At 37.1% G+C, this 23,189-nt stretch overlaps 1 protein-coding gene and 1 pseudogene across 2 annotated transcripts; both read right to left on the bottom strand.

The window, feature by feature from the left end:
* Window positions 1-933: 933 nt before the first annotated feature.
* Window positions 934-21,152, bottom strand: LOC125058751 (luciferin 4-monooxygenase-like). 2 transcript variants are annotated; one of them, XM_047662907.1, is made up of 12 exons: window positions 21,032-21,152; window positions 18,656-18,863; window positions 16,108-16,307; window positions 11,373-11,509; window positions 9,172-9,325; window positions 7,183-7,328; window positions 6,049-6,178; window positions 4,702-4,783; window positions 4,217-4,356; window positions 2,965-3,126; window positions 1,088-1,207; window positions 934-1,041 (listed from the first exon to the last, which is right to left on the bottom strand). In XM_047662907.1, the coding sequence occupies exons 1-11, from the start codon at window positions 21,146-21,148 to the stop codon at window positions 1,106-1,108; spliced, it is 1,578 nt and encodes a 525-aa protein (XP_047518863.1). In that variant the 5' UTR covers window positions 21,149-21,152; the 3' UTR covers window positions 934-1,041; window positions 1,088-1,105. The 2 variants fall into 2 exon arrangements, with proteins under 2 accessions (XP_047518863.1, XP_047518862.1); XM_047662906.1 differs by lacking the exon at window positions 934-1,041 and having other exon boundaries at window positions 1,064-1,207.
* On the bottom strand, window positions 8,923-9,042 carry LOC125058990 (annotated as a pseudogene).
* Window positions 21,153-23,189: the final 2,037 nt, after the last annotated feature.

The following is a 23,189-nucleotide window of genomic DNA, read 5'->3' on the forward strand; positions in this document are numbered from 1 at the left end:
ACTATTTTTCCCTTGAAGTCGCGAAGAATTCGAAAGAGAGGTGTCTGAACTCCAATATTGGTTTTTGCGGACCGGAACTTTTCTGGGTTTCCGGTCTATATTTTATCTCTGCCTTTTAATAAATTTAAGAAATGTATTAAAGAAAAGCTGTGTAAAAAGGCTTACTTTAAAGTTAACAATTATCTAGTTCATAAAAGGGCCTTGGACTAGTGCTAGACAGGCTACTTCTAATTCATTGGCGATATTTGTTTTAAAATAAGCGTTGTTTGATGATTTGCTATTTTAAAAGAGTACCTACCGAGAGTTTTTTACGCCGGCTTTTTTTCTCGGCCTACACACTCTGTCTTCTTTGCCGATGAGTAGGGATGTCTACCTATTCAAATTTAATGACGTGAAATAAGTGATACCTGTATCTTAAATTCCATAAGGCACGTATTTTTGAAGTGAAACTTCTTTATCGGGGTTGGAAAAAAATTTAGTGTAACATTTTTTCGTTACGCGTCACATTTTTCCGTTACGCGCCATCTTTTGAAGTGAAACTTCTTTATCGACGTATGGGATAAATTTTGTAGCAGGTTACGCGCCATGTTGCTTTTTGAAGTCAAAATTCTTTATCGGCGTTGGAAAAAAAATTACACACATTTGTCACATTTTTCGGTTACGCGCCATCTTTTTCTTGTCTCTACCACGGTTGATCCGAAGAGATTCGAAGCCATTAGTAACAAAAATATATAATAACGATGACAATGATAGTAATACTAATAATTCTATTACAATTAATGAAATGCTGTAATAATCTTAGTACTACATAGTAGTACAGTAATAAGTTAAAATGAAATAATTGTATTTGTATTCATGTCTATGATAATAAAAGCCTTTTGTTAAACTTTATCTAATTTTACTTTATTTAACCAATTTCTGTAAAGTTGCATATAGTAGATCATTTTTCGAAAAATAAGGTCATAAGGAAGTTTCACTTCTTACGTGTGTACACTTAGTACACGCACACATTTTTTTTTATAGTCGCAGTCTTTAGGAACGTTATAGGTAAAACAACTTTTTCATAATATAATTTATATATAAAACAAATCATGATATATAAAAACTATTTTAACATGTTTTTCAACGCGTTTCTGTCAATTTTCGTTCCAACGCCTCGAGGTATTGCCGCAACAAATCTAATTTCTGATAAACTGGCTGTTGGCATCTGAAAGAAAATGAATTTTCATCAGTTATTAAAAATATTTTTATCTGTTTTCGGACGTTTACTGAAGAAGGATTGAAGGGGTCTGAAATCTAAGTGACACTATTGTTACCTGTAAAGAATAAAAGTGACGTATTGGACATTATCGGAAACGATAATGTTATATATTACAACTAGCAGACCGGCCAAGCGTTGCTGTGGCTAAGGTTTTTCTTAAATTACATAGTAGCAAACTATTCAAGGGAAACGGTAGAAGAACACCAGTCATGGGGACCACCATGCTTTTTTGGTGGCTATGCCATTAAATTGTAGCTTATGTGAAACGTTGGTACTTTCCACACAGCGCCATCTGTTAGAATTGTGACTATCAAATAATAAACAAATAATTTGCAATAAAATTACATTGCGGGTATAAAATGAGATGTAAGCTATCCTATCTTTTAAGTTGGATCAAACTGCACACGGTGTGCAAATTTGATTGATATCGGTTCGGTAGTTTAGGAGTCCATAGCGGACAAACAACGTGACATGTAATTTATATATATTAAGATTTACGAGTGTGGGAAAAACGAAACGAATATTTATAATTTTTAACGAAAATATATATATGTAAGGTTACATAACTCTAATTAACATTTTTTTCATGCATTCATTCTCTTAAACAATCAAAATCTACATAAAAATTTACTATAAAAATCCTGAAATCGACCAAGATCAGTGGGAAGCATTTGTTTTTTATTTTTTCTGTTTTGATTTAGATTTAATTTTTGTATTACAAATACGTATCTCTTTCGTTTCTTACTGTTTTTATTAATTAGGATTACCTGAATGCAAAACTGTGAGGGATGGCTTAGCAGTTTGTTTCAGTTGAGTATCTATTACACACTAAGGCCCTTTCTCCACTGCTCCGGTCCGACGTCGGATACCGGAATGAGTCATGAGAAAAATATCGGAAGGCCGGATTGCGCTTCTCCACTATATCCGATCCGACAATAATCGATACTTGTGTATTTATCATGCAACACTTATATTAACTAAAACCCATATACTTAATTTTATTAATAAAACGTTCTATATTCTAAATAGTTTATTGCCCTGGCTAGTTTATTACTTTTTTAAATTGTCTATCTTGAAATATTAAAATCTACTTAATAAATAGTTCACTAATACTATGGTATAAAAATATAAATAAATAGCAACATAATTTGGTTTGGTCCGGGTTATCCAGATTCTTTCAAATTCAAGAAACTATAAATAAACCTATGAATAATAATTTATAACCTCTTGGATATACTTGGACCGATAAAACACCGCGTTCCGATCTAGCAAGTTATCGGATCGTTAAAAACCGGATGCCGGAGTAGTGGAGAAGCACGTAAGTACTGTTGTTAGTTTCTAAATCGGATCGGTAATTAACGTTTGCCGGACCGGAGCAGTGGAGAAACGGCCTAACTCTCTCTTTCCACGTTAATATAAAGACAGACTAAAAAAAAATCTTTTTAAAAACACTACTTTATCTCAATTACTATTTCTAAAGACCTAAATGTATTGTGATAGCTTTAAAAAGACGAATATAGAGTACCTATTAAGAAAAAAGTTCGCGGTAAAAAATTTAGATGCAAAATCTTTGCAACAATAGAGTAGAAAAAATATCTGTAATAGACAATTGACTCTTGACTGTTCACAGAGGACAAAAAACGAGCCACGAAGGTCGTTAGTTTTTAGCACAGACCAGGCATACTAAAGTATAACTTTTTTACCTCAACGTGAAGAATATCATTCATTTCTTGTAATGTGACGTCACAGCCGTGTTGAGTCACTACGAATACAACAGGCGCTTCGCTAAACGGATGTGACGTAACGCCGACGTCTTTCAATCCCGGATGCTTCACTAGCGCCATCTCTACTTCAGCTGGAGAAATCTAATAAGTCAACAGATAATATAAAATATGTGTAACGTCAGCACAATTTTTAATACGCTCTTGCTCTTCCTCCGACCTAATGTAACCATTTAAAGGCCGGCAACGCATTCACGAGCCCTCAGTGATTAAGTTTCCATGGGCGGTATCACTTAATATCAGATGAGCGTCCTGCCCGTTTGCCCTATGTTCTATAAAACAATAATTAAACAATTTAAAGGCCGGCAACGCACTCGCGAGCCCTCTGGCATCGTTGTCCATGGACGGTATTACTAAACATCAGATGAGCCTCCTGTCCGTTTGCCCCCTGTTCTTTAAAACAATACATTAGTCAATTTAAAGATCGGCAACGCACTCGCGTGCCCTCTGGCATCGTTGTCCATGAGCGGTATCACTTAACATCAGATGAGCCTCCAAAAAAATTATAGACCTTTCCATAGCGGTCTCAGGTCTTAGTGATATTAAGACTGATGGAGGATCCTATAGGTCAGAGCAAAAGTAGCATCTTCTTTCCTCTACAATACTTTAGCTGGCGATGCTGCTTTTCGTGAATAAGTGACTCTAAGATTTCTTAGTGAGAAAGATGTAGTGACCAGGATATGAAAAGGAATACTTTGGTTTGGCCATGGACAATGGATAAATGAGAGACGTTGTACGTTACGCCAATTTTTGGAGGTTCTTGACAATCCACCCCCCCCTCCCATGTAACGCGACGTAACGTTTTTCTGTACCAAATAGTAAAACATTTTGTGACTACCCAGTGACTCTTTATACCTAGAAGTTACCATTATGTGCTGTAAGGTCGAAAATAATATTATCAATAACGCGTAATTCGATCCCCGCCCCGCATTGTAACGTTTTACAAGAGAAACCCCCCCCCCCCAAAATTCGTTACATTTTACAACACCCCCTTACGAGGAAGATTGACAATTGGATGGTGAGGACGGGTTGGATAGGCGTTCTCGTACCAGGGCAAAAGCCAGGACGTACTAGCAAGGGAATGTCATGAAAGCAGATGAAACAAGAGGTGGAGGACCATGCCAAGTGGAGATACCTGGTCTACTTCTAGAAAGCGAAAGTATTAAATTAATACCGTTGCTCCTTTGTACTTCAGCAATTGCTTGATTCGATCCACGATATAAAAATATTTGTCATCATCATAATACCCAACGTCACCGGTCTTATAAAACCCCTCTTCATCCAAATAATCACGATTTGATTCACCAACATAACCTGAAAATTTAAACTTATTTGTACTCAGAATCGCCATTTATTTATAAAAACCTCCTTATTATCCGTTCGTTTGTTTTCTTATTTGGTGATACGTCAACAGTAATTATTTACTTTTTTACAGATATTTCCCGCACATTGTCTATGCTTGAAAACGAAATGCATTTACGAGGATTCCTACAAAAAATTACTTCGTTTATGTACGTATTTTGTATTTTTGAGAGCTTAGCTTACTTTTGCTGACAAGAGGGGGGGGGGGGGTAAATTGCAGTAAATCTGCTTACGTAATACTTGAACAATGATACGTACGAACAATTACAAAATTAAAATTCCAATAAGTAAACTTACCAGCCATCAAAGACAAAGATTTAAATCGAATCTCTCCGCGACAATTCGGCCCAAGCGCTTCATTTGTTTTCATATCAACCACCTAGGAAAAAACACAAGATTACACATCAATGTTTAAGGAACTTTATTTCTCATTACAAAAATTTCTGGCGTGGCGACGCGTTGCCACGCTATATGCTAGTATGTATATATATATATACAGTCTAAATGCAGTAGTGTGCACGGTGTGTGTATTTCGAAGTCACTGATTAAACGAATTAAGTAGTCACGATTTGAAATAAATTCGTAAATTTTTGTATTTAATGAAAATAAATGTTTATTCAATAAATAGTCATCGTTATCTGGAAAAAAATCGTAATATTTTATTTTATCATTATGACATATTTATTTCCTATCACAATCTATTCTTTTCGCATATTACTTTTACAAAATAATGTCGATGTTTCACATCTGCCAGGCGTCCCGTGACGGCTCACATTTATTTTTATTTACATGAGAAACTTAATATACACGAACGAGATACACGTCGCCATCAGCCGTACCAATTAGTCTAGGCTCATTCTGATATCTTTAATGCCCTTTTGAATTGGTTAAACGCGCTAATATTACTAGACGGTAATTGATTAAATAATTGCACATCCTCATACTTAATAGACTTCTTCAAATACGCGGCTTCGGCAAGATAAGCAAACTCGCTCGACGAGTATTGCGTGTAGTTTGTGTTTGATTTTTTAAAGTGATTTATGGATAGAGTTTAGATTGTTTGAAGTTATACTTCTTTAGGCGCGTTTTGAAAAATTGGTAAGAGTGAAATTCTACGATGCGCGCGCACCGTGACACAAAATTATCAGTATGAAGTTTTTAAACCAGCCGGGCGGCGAGCGTGCGCGAGCGAGGTGGGAATAAGACAATCTACAAGTAAAAAGAAATAGAATATGCGTGAAGTTAGCAGCTATGCCAAGAATTTTGAATGACCATAATGACCTTTGTAGTACCTTTTAAACAAATAAAGGAGTTTTAATTATTTTTTCAAAGAAATTTAGCAATGCTTTTTCACAAAGACCTATTGTTACATAGTTAAAAGGTTATGAAACATACCTAGTTATTAAATTAAATGAATACTATAATAATAATTAATATTAATTAAAAATTGAATAATATATTAAATATTATTAAATTATTAACGTTAAATATTTATTATTAATTATTTAATATTTCAAAAAAATAAAGAAAGCCAAAGAAGTATAACTTCTTACGCGCGTACATAAGTAAGTACACGCACCCTTTTTTTTTAAATTAAGATACAGATGCTATAAACATATAGTTGTTTTATCGCCTTTCACTCGCCTTTATAACGGTCCCCACGCAGGCCGTCCCAACGGTCCCCAATTTGTCCCCCTTCGGGATTTCCTTGTGTATAACACAACCTAATTCTGTCATTCCATAGCTTTGTTTTAGATCCTTGATGTTGGGAAAGCTAAAATTTAAAATTTTAAGTATTCTGTTTCTTTAATATTTAAAAATCAAATCAAAATCATTTGTTCACAATATACACTTATGAACGTCAAATAATACATATTAATTGCTTCTAATTTTACATTTACTGCCAGTTATTAAATCAAGGGCGTAGAACGGAAGAGAAGAACTGGCAATAAACTCTCCGCCACTCTTTAATCGCCAAGTTTTTTGTTTTACACAACGTTTGTAAGGAGTTGCAACCATTGCACCATGTTCCACATGACATCTTAAGTAATTAATAAAATAATAATAATATTGTTATGTATTAATAATTGCATCACAATATTATACAATTCTATTACACATCTTTCTAAAGAAAAAAAACGCTGCACATCTACGTGACGTTCGAAAAATTTACCCTCACGCGCCTAAACTCTTTTCTTGAAGGAACTTAAGTCGAATTGCTTTGGAAATACTTCAGTGGGCAGCTGGTTCCACATAGTGGTGGTAAAACTGCCTTAAAAAACGCTCAGTTGTGGAACGGCGGACGTCGTGGTGATACGGATGGTATTGTTTTCTTCCTTGACGTCCGATAATGAAACTCAGCTGCAGCTCATTTAATTCACTCTAAAGGATACGTCAACATAATTTTTGAAGTTATACTTCTTTAGGCGCGTTATGAAAAATTGATGAGAGTGAAATTTTACGATGCGCGCGCACCGAGACACAAAATTAACAGAATGAAGTTGCCCACGGTAGATGCTACGGCATTGGACATAATTTAAAAACAACATTCGACTAATAATAGAAATTTATTTATTTAATTTTTCAAATGTAAACTGAACTTTATTGACTATAATGACTCCTTTTCCAGTCTTTGATTATTTAATTGTAATTAATTATTTGCTTACAATCAAAAACTATTCTTAATAATGCCAAAGAAGTATAAATTCTTACGCGCGTACATAAGTACACGCACCCTTTTTTTTAGAATAAAACTGGTGAAAAAAGAAAATAACTTACATGATTTTGACACCAGTAATCAAATGTTTACTAATAGGTAAACTGGTACTATGAATATACTCTACAGATGATAAATCATATTTTTCACCATTTAGACAATTTTTTATGTCTATCAAACTATTAGGGACGATCTGGAGGTTCTTTATCTGAAAAAGAAATTTATAGGCACTAATTGTCGCACACATATAAGATATTTCATAAATTCTTTTGGGATATCCATGAGAGATAGACCATTGCGGAGTTTTCTGTAGTTTCAATGTGTACAATACTTAGTATGTATGTTAACGTAAAATTGTAAACACCGTTAGATTGTAATCTATCTCGCGAGATTATAAACTGTCGAAAGATTGTGAACCTCAGCGTACTCCTTACAATTTAACGTATTATTATTCGGTAGATTGTACTACACTAACTTAGTTATCATTCAAACTTCTTTGGTCAATTACAGATTAATTTTACTTCCCAACAATTTCATATAACTACCGAATAATAATACGTTAATTTGTAAGCAGTTCGTTGAGGTTCACAATCTTTCGACAGTTTACAATCTCGCGAGATAGATTACAATCTAACGGTTTTTACAATTTTACGGTGACATGTACATTATTTTGATAAATCTCGTAGGGTTCGCAATGTAAGCGGAAAAAATGTAATTATTTACGATTTACAAAATAACAGTATTTCTAATTTCTCCATCCATATTTAATGGATGTTATTATACATATAAACCTTCTTCTTCAATCACTCTATCTATTAATAAAACCGCATCAAAATCCGTTGCGTAGTTTTAAAGATTTAAGCATGCATAGGGACAAAGAAAGCGACTTTGTTTTATACTATGAAGTGATAGTGCTACAAAAAAGCCCGCCACGAGATATATCTATGTTAACGTTAAATTGTAAATACCGATAGATGGTAATCTATCTCGCGAGATTATAAACTGTCGATTGTGAACCTCAGCGTACTGCTTACAATTTAACGTATAATTATTCGGTAGATTGTAATCTATCGAAGTGAAACCGTCAAATTGTGAAACGGATCGGACCTCGCGCGCTGAATGGTAAAACAGAATACGTATATACCACGCCAGTTTCGACAGTTTACAATCTCGCGAGATAGATTACAATCTAACGGTGTTTACAATTTTACGGTGACATCTATATCTTATGTGTAAGCTATTATAGAAAAAATAGTGAATCATAACTACAATAAAAATTGATAATTTATTTCAAATGCACATTTAATAGTAATAAATTGATTTCTAAAATAGATTCTTTTATCGCTTCTAGTATTTAAAGTAGATAAAATATGTTAACGCTACATCATTTGGACAAATATTATTTTAATCCTGCGCATACGCAGTCGCGGACGCCAGCTAGTTATATATAATGGTATCAATCGCTTAAACGAGTACTGGGAATAAATAAGGCGTAACTGCGTTTCTCTGTGAGTATAAAAGCTGTGAATACAAAAGAAACAACATTTAAAGCCTATATTCTAGGATTTATAAAATAAAATAAAGTAATAAAAAAAATTAAAACATCTTACATCTATACGTACTATGTCAAGTGACAAATTAAACATCGTCGATCAGACGGCAAAGAGGAAAAATAAAATATAAAAACTTTAGAGGTGTCAAGGGACACCCGGATGGAACGAAATTCCTTTCGATTAATTTATATGTTAATTGGTATCATAACAGTATGATACATTTTCTCGACACCAATCTTACGAAAAAAAAGCCAACATCACGAGGTGTTCCCAGGCGGTCACCCATCCAAGTACTGACCTCGCCCGACATTGCTTAACTTCGGTGATCGGAAGAGAACCGGTGTATTACAATAGCAAAAAAGTGTCGTGACAACTTTTCGTAAGAATTTTTTCCGTCTAGCCCCCTTTCACAACGCGCGATAAGGAACTTCGTTCCAAAAGAGTTTGTATAGGAAATTATATGTTTTCCTTACATATATATTACCTCATCATAATTACCTGATACTTTTCAATAGCACGAAGGTAATCTTCCATAATATTATCCCTCGTGAACACGACGCATGCGCCAAGTGCCAACGAACTCAATGTATGATAAAGACCATATGTGTAGTACCACTCGCGCGTCACCAGTGACATAGAGCCCGCGTATTTGCTAAAAAAGAAAGGCATTTTTACATATTTTCTTATGGTACAGGGGGCTCACTGATGTTTCTAATCACCCATGAACACTCTTAATGCCAGAGTGTTCGCGAGTGCGTTGGCGGCCTTTAAATTGTTTTGATTTATAGAACAGGGGGCAAACGGCAGGAGGCTCATCTGATGTTAAGTAAAATCACCCAAGGACCACTATGCCAGATGACTCGCGAGTGCGTTGCTGGCCTATAAATTGTTTTGATTTATAGAATAGGGGGCAAACGGCAGCAGGCTCATCTGATGTTAAGTCAAATCACCCATGGACACTCTTAATGCCAGAGGGTTCGCGAGTGCGTTGCCGGCCTTTAAATTGTTTTGATTTATAGAACAGGGGGCAAACAGCAGCAGGCTCATCTGATGTTAAGTCAAATCACCCATGGACAATCTTAATGCCAGAGTGTTCGCGAGTGCGTTGGCGGCCTTTAAATTGTTTTGATTTATAGAACAGGGGGCAAACGGCAGGAGGCTCATCTGATGTTAAGTAAAATCACCCAAGGACCACTATGCCAGATGACTCGCGAGTGCGTTGCTGGCCTATAATTCCTATAAATTGTTTTGATTTATAGAATAGGGGGCAAACGGCAGCAGGCTCATCTGATGTTAAGTAAAATCACCCAAGGACCACTATGCCAGATGACTCGCGAGTGCGTTGCTGGCCTATAATTCCTATAAATTGTTTTGATTTATAGAATAGGGGGCAAACGGCAGCAGGCTCATCTGATGTTTAGTAAAATCACCCAAGGACCACTATGCCAGATGACTCGCGAGTGCGTTGCTGGCCTATAATTCCTATAAATTGTTTTGATTTATAGAATAGGGGGCAAACGGCAGCAGGCTCATCTGATGTTAAGTAAAATCACCCAAGGACCACTATGCCAGATGACTCGCGAGTGCGTTGCTGGCCTATAATTCCTATAAATTGTTTTGATTTATAGAATAGGGGGCAAACGGCAGCAGGCTCATCTGATGTTAAGTCAAATCACCCATGGACACTCTTAATGCCAGAGGGTTCGCGAGTGCGTTGCCGGCCTTTAAATTGTTTTGATTTATAGAACAGGGGGCAAACGGCCGCAGGCTCACCTGATGTTAAGTCAAATCACCCATGGACAATCTTAATGGCAGAGTGTTCGCGAGTGCGTTGCCGGCCTTTAAATGGTCTCACTCACACTTAATACCTGAAGGCTTCTAAGTGCCGGCCTCAAGAGCGGCCTATCGCAACCAATTTTTAGTTTTTATTTAATTTCATTTTTCATACATCAAATTTACGTAGGTATTTCAATTTTTTATTTTTAATAATTATGTTTAATATAAACAAAAGCCAAAACTTAATTACGCACGAACTTAAACTTAACTTTTATCCTCCATTCGGTTTTAATTCGCTGTGTATTTATTATATTGATCTTGGATATTCTTAGATTTTTCAGTGTATTAAACCGAACCAAATATTCTTAAGTGATTCTAGTTCTAGTTCTGCCATTAAATTGTTTTCTATTTCTAACATAAATACATAAGGAACACTTAGATTATATAAGTTAGTGTTTCAACCTCTCATCTATATATATATAAAAATGAAACCCGTTTTCCGTTGTCACGACATAACATGAAAACGGCTTGACCGATTTGTCTGATTCTTTTTTTATAATATTCCTTGAAGTACGAGGATGGTTCTTACGGAGAGAAAAATTAAAAAAAAATAGTGAAAAAGTCTAAAAACAAAACTTATCTATATTCCCATACAAAATATTCGTAATAATATTTAAAAGCAATTTGAACATTAATACCATATCATAAAGTTCAAGTGTTAGTGGAGGGGTTCCGGGAAGGTAAATTTTTATTTTTTGACATAATGTATTTGATGTATTATCAACTTTTTTTATTTTATCTTACTAGCTTGACCGGTGTCCCGAATTGCAGAATAAGTATTAAAAAATAAATAAAGAATCGACTGTTAGGCGGTACAAAGTTCGCCAGGCCAGCTAGTTATCTATAAATAAATAAAAACATACTTGTTCACATCAAAACTCTGGTATTTCCTTTTACTCTGAGTTATAGCCAATATAAAGTTCAAATGCGTAAATTTCGCAGCCTTTGGAAGTCCTGTCGTGCCAGACGAGAATTGTATTACAGCGATGTCCTCCCATCCCTTTTCAAGGCGGCAACAGAAAATAATAACATTAAAATTAAATCATAATCATTTATTCATTTAGGTAACACAATGTACACTTATGAACGTCAAAACGAAATACATATAAAATGCTTCTAATTTTACATTTACTGCCACTTCTCAAATTAAGGGGCTAGAATAGAAGAACTGGCAATAAACTCTCCGCCACTCGTTTTAATCGCCAAGTTTTTTGTTTATACAATGTCTGTAAGGAGCTGCAACCATTACATCATGTTCCACATGTCTTTAGTAATTAATAGTTAATTAATGATAATAATAAAAAATTGAACACGGACTTGTCCTCTATCAGCAGTAGGCATGGTGAAATAGGAGCACGCACTTACATTCTCGTGGGAACAATACGCAAATAAAAAGTTTGGTCCCTTTTTTTTTTTTTTTTTTTTTTTTTTTTTAACGTCAGGAAATGCTTTTACGCATATCCCTGCTGAATTTTACTCCAGCAGGGATTATGTGGGACTCAGACATAATATTTACACACCTACCCACTAAAACCTGACGGATGCCTTCGGCTCGCCAAAGGGCGGAGGCAGGTAACAGCTGTGCCCTATCCTTACCCCCGCCAAACGCGAATGCCACAATATCAACGTGACTCCTCCCACGAACAAATCATCAGCATCTTAACTTAGGGCAGACGTGCGAAAGCACGGCGTCGCTGCCCCAGTCGTCGTTTTCTTACCGGCGGAGCATCAGAATTGTTTTCGCGCTGACGCTCCGCATTCTCTTTCTCAGTCATGACGGCCTCACAAAAAGCCTTGAAGGCATTCCATGGGCCGTCATTGTCAGCTTCCACCATTCTTTGGATAATTAGTGGAAGCGACAGATTGCCAACAATGCTATCAGCAAGGACCGAGCGAAAGCCGTCCCAAGCCGGACACTCCTCAACAGTGTGCCTCACCGTATCCTCTCTACAGTCACAATGATGACAAGCAGGTGTCGCCTCTCTCCCAACGATTCGATGCAGGTAACTCCCAAAGCATCCATGCCCAGAGAGAACCTGAACGAGCCGATAGGAAAGCGATCCCCACCGTCGGTCCACCCAGTGTTTCAAGAAGGGACGAATAAGATCAACGGTTTGTAAACCAAACCGACATTCACTTAACTCATCCCTCCATTCTAGCAAAATTAGGCGGCGATACTCCTCCTTCCAGACCTTGACTACCTCCAGAGGTGGGTCAAAACCACCACTCCTGGCTTCAGCTCGTCTCCAAAAAATTTCACCCAAAGCCAAAGCTTCCAAATGCCAAGGCGGAGTGGCGGCTATGACACATGCCGCGTCACAGGATACGGTACGGTATGCCCTAGCAATTCTTATGGCAACTTTACGCTGTGACCGTCTCAGTAAAGCCTTGTTGTAAAAAGACAACTTATCTGCCCATATCGGACACCCATAAAGCGCCTTTGCACGCACCACACCAGCATAAAGGAGCCTACAGCCCCCGCCTGGCCCACCGATATTTGGCATTATACGACCCAATGCCATTGCAGTTGAATCAAGCTTGGGTTCCAGGGCAGCAAAATGAGCCTTGAAAGTCCATCGGGCGTCAAGAACCAACCCGAGGTATTTCAACGTCGACTTTAATGCCATATGAACACCATCCACTATTATCTCAGCGCCTCTAGGTGGTGACCTCCTAGCGAAACATATGACATCTGATTTTTGTAGAGCGACTCGAAGACCAAGTTGTCTTATACGAGTCACTACTTCTTCCACTCCAGCAGTAACTAACAAACTCGCCTCCTGATAATTACATCCCTTGGCCGTCACAAGTGTATCATCCGCATAACATATTAAACCTACTCCTGGCATCAGTCTACCTCGAAGGACTGCATCAAATCCAATGTTCCACAAAAGGGGCCCAAGAACAGACCCCTGTGGAACTCCACATCGAACCTGATAGCATCTCCAACCTTCCCGACTTGGAAAAATGATCGATCGATCAGAGAGATAAGTTCCTACTACGTGACGTAAGTACACAGGCACACCATGATAAAGGAGACCATCCATAATCGCTCTCCAGGGAATAGTATTGAACGCATTCGCAATATCTAGCGAAACCGCCAACACAACCCCACCCCGAGAGACAGTTTCTTCGCACAAGTCCCTTAACTTAGCTAAAGCGTCAATTGTAGAGCGACCACGCCGAAAACCGAATTGAGTATCAGACAGATTTGGACCAATAGTCTGAAGATGCTTCTCGAGGCGCGAGACAATTATTCGCTCAAACAGTTTGCCCACCTCAGGAAGTAAAACAATAGGTCGATAGGCCGAAGGTGAATCTACCGGTTTCCCGAACTTCCTAAGAAGAAGCAATTGTCCAACTTTCCAGCTATTAGGGAATATGCCTTTCCTCAAAAGATCAGAAAGGAGATCTCGAAATCTGTTAAATAAGCCATTATTAAGAGATTGCGCCCAAACCGTTCCATGCAATCCATCTGGACCAGGAGCGGTTTTTTTGTTTTGAATTTTAAAAACACCAGCCCCTAACTCACCCTCTGACACCTCAGGAATATCTTCTGAATGAGCGAAGTCAACATTAATAAAAGGAGTAGAATCACAAGGAAACAACGATGTAACAACCATCCCCAGAAACGTCGGCTCCATTGTGGATGTTAGCGGCGGCCTCCAGGGACGGAGTTTACTCATGACAATATTGTACGGTCGCCCCCAAGGATCACGATCCAAAGAGTTCAGGAGCTCCTTCCATGCCCTATCCTTTGCTTCAGCTATTTCCAACCGAAGAGCCCTTTTTGCTTCTTGATAAGAAGTATATAAACTTGCCTCTTCGTCCGGATCACGATAACTGAGATGCCTTCTTCTAAAACGCGTGTAACGGCGACGCGCCTTAACACACTCCATTCGTAGTCGGGCTAGTTCAGATGACCACCAATAGACGCTTTGCTTGGGTGAGATGGGACCGATCCGGGGCATAGCAACGTTACTGATACGAGTCAGTGAGTCCCTAAACCATTCTACCTCAGAATCAATTGTAAAATTTGAAGGTTTGGGATTCCAAGCCTCTACTAAGGATACCTCGGTAAGCGCATCTTTGTCTAGATATTTTCGGGACCATCTAGGACCTATCTCAGATGGAGCAGGACCCGGTAAGCTTACAGTGGAATCGAGGATATCAAAACGAATGTACTTGTGGTCCGATAAAGTTTCAACTTCTGACAACACCCTCCATCCATAAACACGACTTGAAAGAGCAGGACTTGAAAAAGTAACGTCCACAATAGAGCCACCATTCATACGTACACAAGTCTGAACATTACCCCGATTCAGTGACACTAAATTTTGAGTTGCTAGCCAATCCAACAAAGCGTCACCACGTTCGTCAGATACTGGAGACCCCCACACTGTAGATTTAGCATTGAAATCTCCAGAAGTTTGGTCCCTGTGGCAGTGTACCTTTAACGCTGGCAGCATTTCCTCGCTGTATTGCGATACTCGTTAAGCATCAGCTCGGGTCTCCAACTCCAACTTAAATCTTTAATAAGCGTCTGTGCGCTTGAACCCCACGGCCCAAGAGTCTACTCCAAAGGGAACAATATCGAAGTTGGACAAAAAAAAGACTCGTATATTTGAGCTCTTAGGCCGCCCTCTATAGCTCTTTGTATATTACCTTGTATTGTGTTGTGTCGACTAATAGTCGGTGCAAAGAAATTATTTAAAGTTGTAACAGAAATAAAGATTACTTTCAATAAAAATGTGTGCGTGTACTGGGTGTACACACGTAAGAAGTGAAACTTCTTTATGACCTTATTTTTCGAAAAATAATCTACTTTATGCAACTTTACAGAAATTGGTTAAATAAAGTTTAATTAGATAAAGTTTAACAAAAGGCTTTTATTTTCATAGACATGAATACAAATACAATTATTTCATTTTAACTTATTACTGTACTACTATGTAGTACTAAGATTATTACAGAATTTCATTAAATGTAATAGAATTATTAGTATTACTATCATTGTTATCGTTATTATATATTTTTGTTAATGGCTTCTAATCTCTTCGGATCAACCGTGGTCAAGAATAAGATGGCGCGTAACCGAAAAATGTGACAGTAAATTTTTTTCCAACGCCGATAAAGAAGTTTGACTTCAAAAAGCAACATGGCGCGTAACCTGCTACAAAATTTCTCCCATACGTCGATAAAGAAGTTTCACTTCAAAAGATGGCGCGTAACGGAAAAATGTGACGCGTAACGAAAAAATGTTACATAAAAATTTTTTCCAACCCCGATAAAGAAGTTTCACTTCAATAATGAGAAAAAAGATCAACATGTACAGTAAAGATCAACATAAACAGTAGCAAAAGCAAAACAATAACTGTCTCTTTTATACTCATAAGCTTGACCGAGCGCGAGAGAGACGGACAGTCTTTTCATGATGCATATTCAGTGTGACAAGACGCCTCGCGCTTATTCACAGACACTACACAAGCACAAAGTTAAAATGTGTTGAAGCCGCCAGCTTTAGATAACATACCAATACAAAATTTCTCCCATACGTAGATAAAGAAGTTTCACTTCAATAACCGGTGAACAGCTTACCTTTACTGGCGTAGCTTCAAATTCCTCAACATCAGCACTTTCACTGAGGAACTCTTCAAAAGTCTTCTCCGGTCCCTTACCGTATATAACTATATGTTCAATGTTCATTGTGGACAACGTATGTTTATGTATTTCATACGACGTTTGGGAAATGAACAAAACTTTTGGCTTCAAGATGTTCAAGCGGTAAAGAAATGCATCTGAAAAACATTTATAAAATTTACGAAATAAGTAAACATATTTTTAAGAATTTTAACATAATTGGCCATAGTTGCTGTTCGACGGGCGCGCCGTTCTATGAGAGGAACACGACTGAACATTTTCAACATGACCTGGAGCTAACAAACTCTTAACTAAAAAAACATCTATCTTCTTAGACATAGTCCAAAAAAACTACTTTGCACACAATGCCAGAGGGCTCGCGAGTGCGTTGCCGGCTGTTTAAGAATTGGTGCTCTCTTTTCTTGAAGGACACTAAGTCAAAATGGTTCGGAAATACTTCTGTGGGCAGCTGGTTCCACATAGTGGTGGTGCGTAGCAAAAACTGCTCAGTTGTGGAACGGTGGACATCGAGGTGATACGGAAATTCGTATTCTGCCTCGACGTCCGATGATGAGAGGTATAAATATCTCACTGTGCAGTGGTGGAATAGAGGGCTGAAAAATTCCCTTGGACAGCTTTGACCAGAAGACTTGAGTCCCCGAAGGGAGGTGGGCCAAACTCTCGCCAAATTTGGCAACGTGCTCTGACTTAGCCTTAGCAATTTTCCGTTTGAAGGACCTGGAGGCAGAGTTATATGCTTAATTATATTCGACGTATATGGCATCACGAGATATCGCCACTTCCGCCCATGCCTTAAAGCATTCTCGCTTTCGACGCGAGGCCGCCTTGCAAGAACGTTTATACCAGGGCTGTGACTTGCCACCAATCGGCACCGCAGCCAATGGAATAAAGAGTTCCATGCCCTGCAGAACCACTTCGGTGGCAGAGGCAGCGACGGAATCTGGAGCTTCTGACGAAAATCTTATAGATCTATATATATAAAAGAAAGTCGTGTTTGTTACAACACTTATAACTCGAGAACGGCTGGACCGATTGTCATGGGTTTTGATTTGTTGGATTTGTTTCCGTCCCGAATAGCAGAATAAGCAATAAAATATCGGATAAGTTATCGAATAACAATAAATTAATTAATTAATTTTACGAATGCAAAAACCATATATATGGTGCCATCTGTTGACAAAACTACGCATCTATATATATAAAAGAAAGTCGTGTTTGTTACAACACTTATAACTCGAGAACGGCTGGACCGATTGTCATGGGTTTTGATTTGTTGGATTTGTTTCCGTCCCGAATAGCAGAATAAGCAATAAAATATCGGATAAGTTATCGAATAACAATAAATTAATTAATTAATTTTACGAATGCAAAAACCATATATATGGTGCCATCTGTTGACAAAACTACGCATCTATATATATAAAAGAAAGGCGTGTTTGTTACAACACTTATAACTCGAGAACGGCTGGACCGATTGTCATGGGTTTTGATTTGTTGGATTTGTTTCCGTCCCGAATAGCAGAATAAGCAATAAAATATCGGATAAGTTATCGAATAACAATAAATTAATTAATTAATTTTACGAATGCAAAAACCATATATATGGTGCCATCTGTTGACAAAACTACGCATCTATATATATAAAAGAAAGTCGTGTTTGTTACAACACTTATAACTCGAGAACGGCTGGACCGATTGTCATGGTTTTTGATTTGTTGGATTTGTTTCCGTCCCGAATAGCAGAATAAGCAATAAAATATCGGATAAGTTATCGAATAACAATAAATAAATAAATAAATTTTACGAATGCAAAAACCATATGGTGCCATCTGTTCAAGAAATTCCGATCTTGAGGTGAATGAGGAGATGCATAACCATGCTTTGATCCTGATCAAAAGATGTTGGATATCAGAAAGTGCTTAGCTCCAGACGCTAGAGAGAAGATGCCTAATGTGTAAAACTGCCATTCTTCTTTCGCAATGGCAAGCAATAAAACATTTCTGTATTTGCAAAAAAGTTGTATTAATGTAATACTTAACATTAATGAAATCCTAAAATAAGTTAAATTAAAGTAACAACGATATAAGGTTGTAGGGTGGAACGAAGTTAGCCAGGTCAGCTAGTAGATATATAAATCATTATTTAGGCCTTGGGGGCCAAGGCATTCCTTGGGGGCCCTCAAGGCCCGTCCCATCCCATACGGTGCCGAAAAGCGGGGCTGTGGAAGGCGCACAGTACACCGGACCACTCTGGATGTGAGGTCAACAGAAGATGGTTTGTGACCCTCCACATCTGATATTCGCGCAATTGCAGGAACCTTTTGTGTCAGGTCATATGCCAAGGCAACGTCATGAAAAGAACTACCCGCGTGATCGGTGGTATCGGAGCCAGTCGGCACGGTTCGCGTTACAGATAAACAAACATAACTCGTAAATTAAATACTTATGTGCACTTAAAATATTTATTTGTATTTCTCTTAACTCACCATTCTTAACGCTATTGTCTCCTGCAGCAAAACTGGCTCCGGTACAGCATACTCCGACTATTGTAGGCATGAACTCCATCCTCTTCTCGCTACAGACACACACCACATCGCCTATACCCACTCCCAGCTTTTTCAACGATAGAGCAATGTTCACAGATAATTGTGCGAATTCCGTATACGTCATTCGTTTATCTGTATCCGCGTCAATCTATGAACAGAATTAAAGTCTATAGTCTTTGAAATTGTGACAGTTATGCGACCTACATTTTTTTTTATGGCTCGGGCACGGTTTGTGCATTAGCCAGCGTCAAGTATAAGATTTTTATAATTGCTTTTTGCCTTAGAAATTCGACCATGTACGGTTTAGGCACTCGCCCGGTACCGCACAACCCTCCCAAAGGTCGAGAACAAATTTAAATTAAAAACTTGCCCTCGAACCGGGAATCGAACCCGGTACCCCTCACCTAGCTGCTACTTAATAAGACCGCTAGGCTATGAGGCCCCCTCTACATTTTTTTATTACACTGCAAACATAATTACGGACGACACATTACGATTTACGACGGTAATTTTGACGAATGTCTAGAACGATATAATTTATTACCACTCTTCGCTGAAATAATATGGTGAAACAGATGTAGTATATTACCCTTTTTTTAAACTGTCACATTAACTTATTTAATAGAATTTGAAATTGAAATTTTTTTTAGAGTTCAGTTTACTAAATTATTATGTAATTCGTTTTAACATGTAAAAAATATATATATACTACAAAACTTAAGTTGAATTGTTATTTAAATTCGACTCTACAAATAAAAAAATACACATAAAAATCGTGCCTCTGTAAGTCGAAATTTCAGCAGTTAAATCATATGTATCTCGAAGTTCTTCTTAAGTCCATTTCCCTTGACATTCGAGTATCGAGATTCCACTGTATTATAAAACTAAATAGTACCTACCGTTGAACTTCAAAAAATATTTGTGTTTGTTTAAGGCGTGTAAAGTTTCTATTTTTTTTTATATAATAGGGGGACAAACGAGCTTGCGAGTTGCGGGTCGACCAAAAAGGGCAGTCTTCGCAGCCCATAGACACCCGTTTTTAGTGGGTGCGTTGCCGGCCTTAAAAAGCCTCAAGCCTAGCCTAGCCTTCTAGTCAACCGTGTACTGAAGTGGATAGGGGTTTTAGCAATTCCGTAGGACAATTGTATTTTTTTTATAATGTAAGCAAACGAGCCTACGAGACGCCCAAAAACAACTGTAGTAGTAGTAGGTGCGAAGCCGGCCTTTGAGAGAGTATGCCCTCCTACACTATTGGAGGATCAATCTCCCAGTTGGTGAAATAAGTTTTCAGAAGTCATTATTGAAGTGAAACTTCTTGGCGCATGAGGGTGAAATTTTTAAGGATGAAACGTCACGAAGATGTGCAGCGTTTTTATCGAAGAAAAGGGAGAGAACGATTGAGAGAGAGAGAAGGGCGAATTACCTTATAGAAATTATATTTTTTAAATTAAAATTTCGTAAAGAGAATGTATTAAAATTTTATATTTTATGTAAAATAATTTATTGAAATCTCAAATGATGAAATGTAAAGTAAAATGCCACGTGTTTTTATTAACGAAGAAATAAATATAAATATTAAATTTATATTAATTTTCGACACTTTTAATGACAATTAAATTCATTAAATTCCTAAGTCTCGGAAATCTAAAGTTTTAGATTTGTATAAATATGAACAAGAGTTAAAAATTAGTTTGCCAAAGAAGTTTAACTTCTGACGTGTACTTTCTACGCACGCACTTTTTTCATTAAAAATAATGAAAAGGTAGGAGCTTGTAGTTTATTGTTTATCAGAATGCCAAATCATAAAATGACTGATTCACGACTGATTTGAGAGCGACCGCCGATGCGAAAACCGCTGTGTGAGTTCAAAAAGTGAGTTACAGAATCGCAGGGCTGGAGTCGATTCCACAGTTGACTAGTTCGCAAAAGAAAATTCTAGAAAGTGAAACAGTGTGAAATATTAAAAATATTATTAATAGTAATAATTTTTTTTATAAAAACGCCCACAACGCACTTGTGAACCTTCTAGCCATGCCCATGGACGGTGGTTTCACTTGATTGGACAATTCACACCAATTGACCGAGTCCCATGCTAAGCTGGTGAAGCTTGTGTTATGGGTACTAGGCAACGGATATAGATACTTATTATAGATAGATAGACATATAAATACATATTTAAACACCCAAGACCTAAGCACAACACCAAATGCTCATCACATCGATGTTTGTCTCAGCCGGGGATCGAACGCATGGATTCGCAGTCAGGGGTACTAACCACTAGACCAATGAGCCGTCAAATTAAGTTTTCTTACTCACCATAGCGATCTTTGTATCGTAATTTTTTGCACGAAATAACATAAATGTACCCAAATGAACGTGAGATGGTATAATCCCATCATCGCCGCCGTGAATATAATTTTTACGTTTCAACATTTTTAATTGACAACTTCGATCCAAATGAATGATACGGTGAAAATTAATTTTTATCAACTTTAATATATTCATTAAGCACCATGTTTTCTTTATCTGTTCGCATTTATTTAAAAGGCTGTGTTTATTTTAGTTTAATAAATTTTCAAGGTTAAAATTTGAAACCCATTTGTTTTTCAATGTCTTTGATATTACAAATTACAAAGCCGTGTCTCAAAAACGTATAATAAAATACAATGTACACTTTTTATAACGAATTTCAAGGGAGCGTTTGTTTTCTGTATAGGGAGTTTTCGTTATTTGGAGGAAAGAGAGAAAAAAAAAGGGTGCGTGTACTTAATTACGCGCGTAAGAAGTTATACTTCTTTGGCATTATTAAAAAATAGTTTTTGATTGCATGTCAATAATTAATTACAATTAAATAATCAAAGACTGAAAAAGGAATCATTATAGTCAATAAATTTCAGTTTACATTTGAAAAATTAAATAAATAAATATTTATTATTATTCTCTTACATTAAGTGAATTACGATTTCGTCAGCCCGGACTCCCAAAAAAAACCAATAGTTAGCTAGGTATTTATTATATTTAAACTTATAATTAAATTACAAAATTACATCCGTTATCGATGCTAGATATATACGGAGTGGCAAACATATTTTATTTAATTAAAATGTTAAATCGCGGTAAACACTGTGTCAGCAGAGTAATTCCTTGAAGCCGGCACGTTGACCATACACGTGCCGCGATGTCAGCGATCTTCTTTAGGGTACCGTATGTAATTCCTCCACCCTCAGAACAGCAACTATTTGAGCACTTTGAGGGAAAATGTTGCTGGTACTCCAGGTTTTTCAGAATCAGGAACAGCATATATAGGGTTGCTTCTTGGTTCTTCTTCTGGTGTAGTAGGGTTCTTTCGCAGGTATCGTCGAAGAATATAGGCAAGGAAAATTATAACTATACCAGATACAAGTGCATAGAGGGGCAACGTTGTATGGTACAGTGAAGAATCAAAGTGGGCAAGACGTATGGGATTCTGTAGCATAATTCTGTTTTCCAGATGATGTAAGTTATCGAGATTCAAAGAATTTAGAGTTATATGTGGAATCTCGTTATCTTGAACTTCAGTGAAATTACTTCGTATTTCGGTGATCTTCAGCGGCTGTCCCTTGACTTCATCTTCACTATTGGTTATCTTAAAGGTATCTGTTCGTAGTGAACATTCATGGGGAATTGTTGCTAAGTAGCTGCCAGATAAGGATACATATTCCTGCCGTTCACATTGAAGTTCGACATTCGTAGTCTTTGGGAAGACAATAGTATAGTGTCTATCATCCAGTTGTTCCATAGCTTGTCTTGTAATGGAGACTTCAGTGGGACTACATGATTTATCTAAAGATTGATGAATGATGATACTCTGGATACAATCTGCGTGTTCTTGTGGCTGGTAATAATTTGTGCTTTTCTCACAGAGAAGGTATTCGCCGACTTTCGGGCATTCGGTTTGCAAATACATGAAATATTTCCCATTGGTTGCTATGAAAGGATGTATAGGTATAAAGGTCTGTTGGAATTTATTAGGAACAATGGCAAGCCTAAATAAGTCGTAACTATCTTTAGATATTACAGGAATTTTAAAAATTATAACAATTCTCTTACCTATGAAATAACTACCTGGTTTTATAAGATTATAATATTCTCTCAAATCAATATCTAAGATTTCATTATTACTATATATTTCTCTTAATCTACCTATCATGTATTCTAAGTTATCTATGCTTATCATACTATGATGCGTGCTCGCTGCACGTATAAATCCTAAAATATTCTCTATTCTAATTAGCTCTAAATATAAATCATCTGTATTTTCAGTAATAATAGCTAATAATTGAGCGAATTTAGCAAACTTAACTTCAAAAAGATAATGCTTATCCATAACTAATTTTAGTGTTTCATTGATTTTAATTTGATTTTCCGCTAAATTACTAATAAGTTGCGAATATTGGCTCGTCCAATTTTTATTAATACTTATATGATCATTTAA

Source organism: Pieris napi, chromosome 18 (assembly GCF_905475465.1).
Source record: "Pieris napi chromosome 18, ilPieNapi1.2, whole genome shotgun sequence".
In the NCBI taxonomy this organism is placed as follows: Eukaryota; Metazoa; Arthropoda; class Insecta; order Lepidoptera; family Pieridae; genus Pieris; species Pieris napi.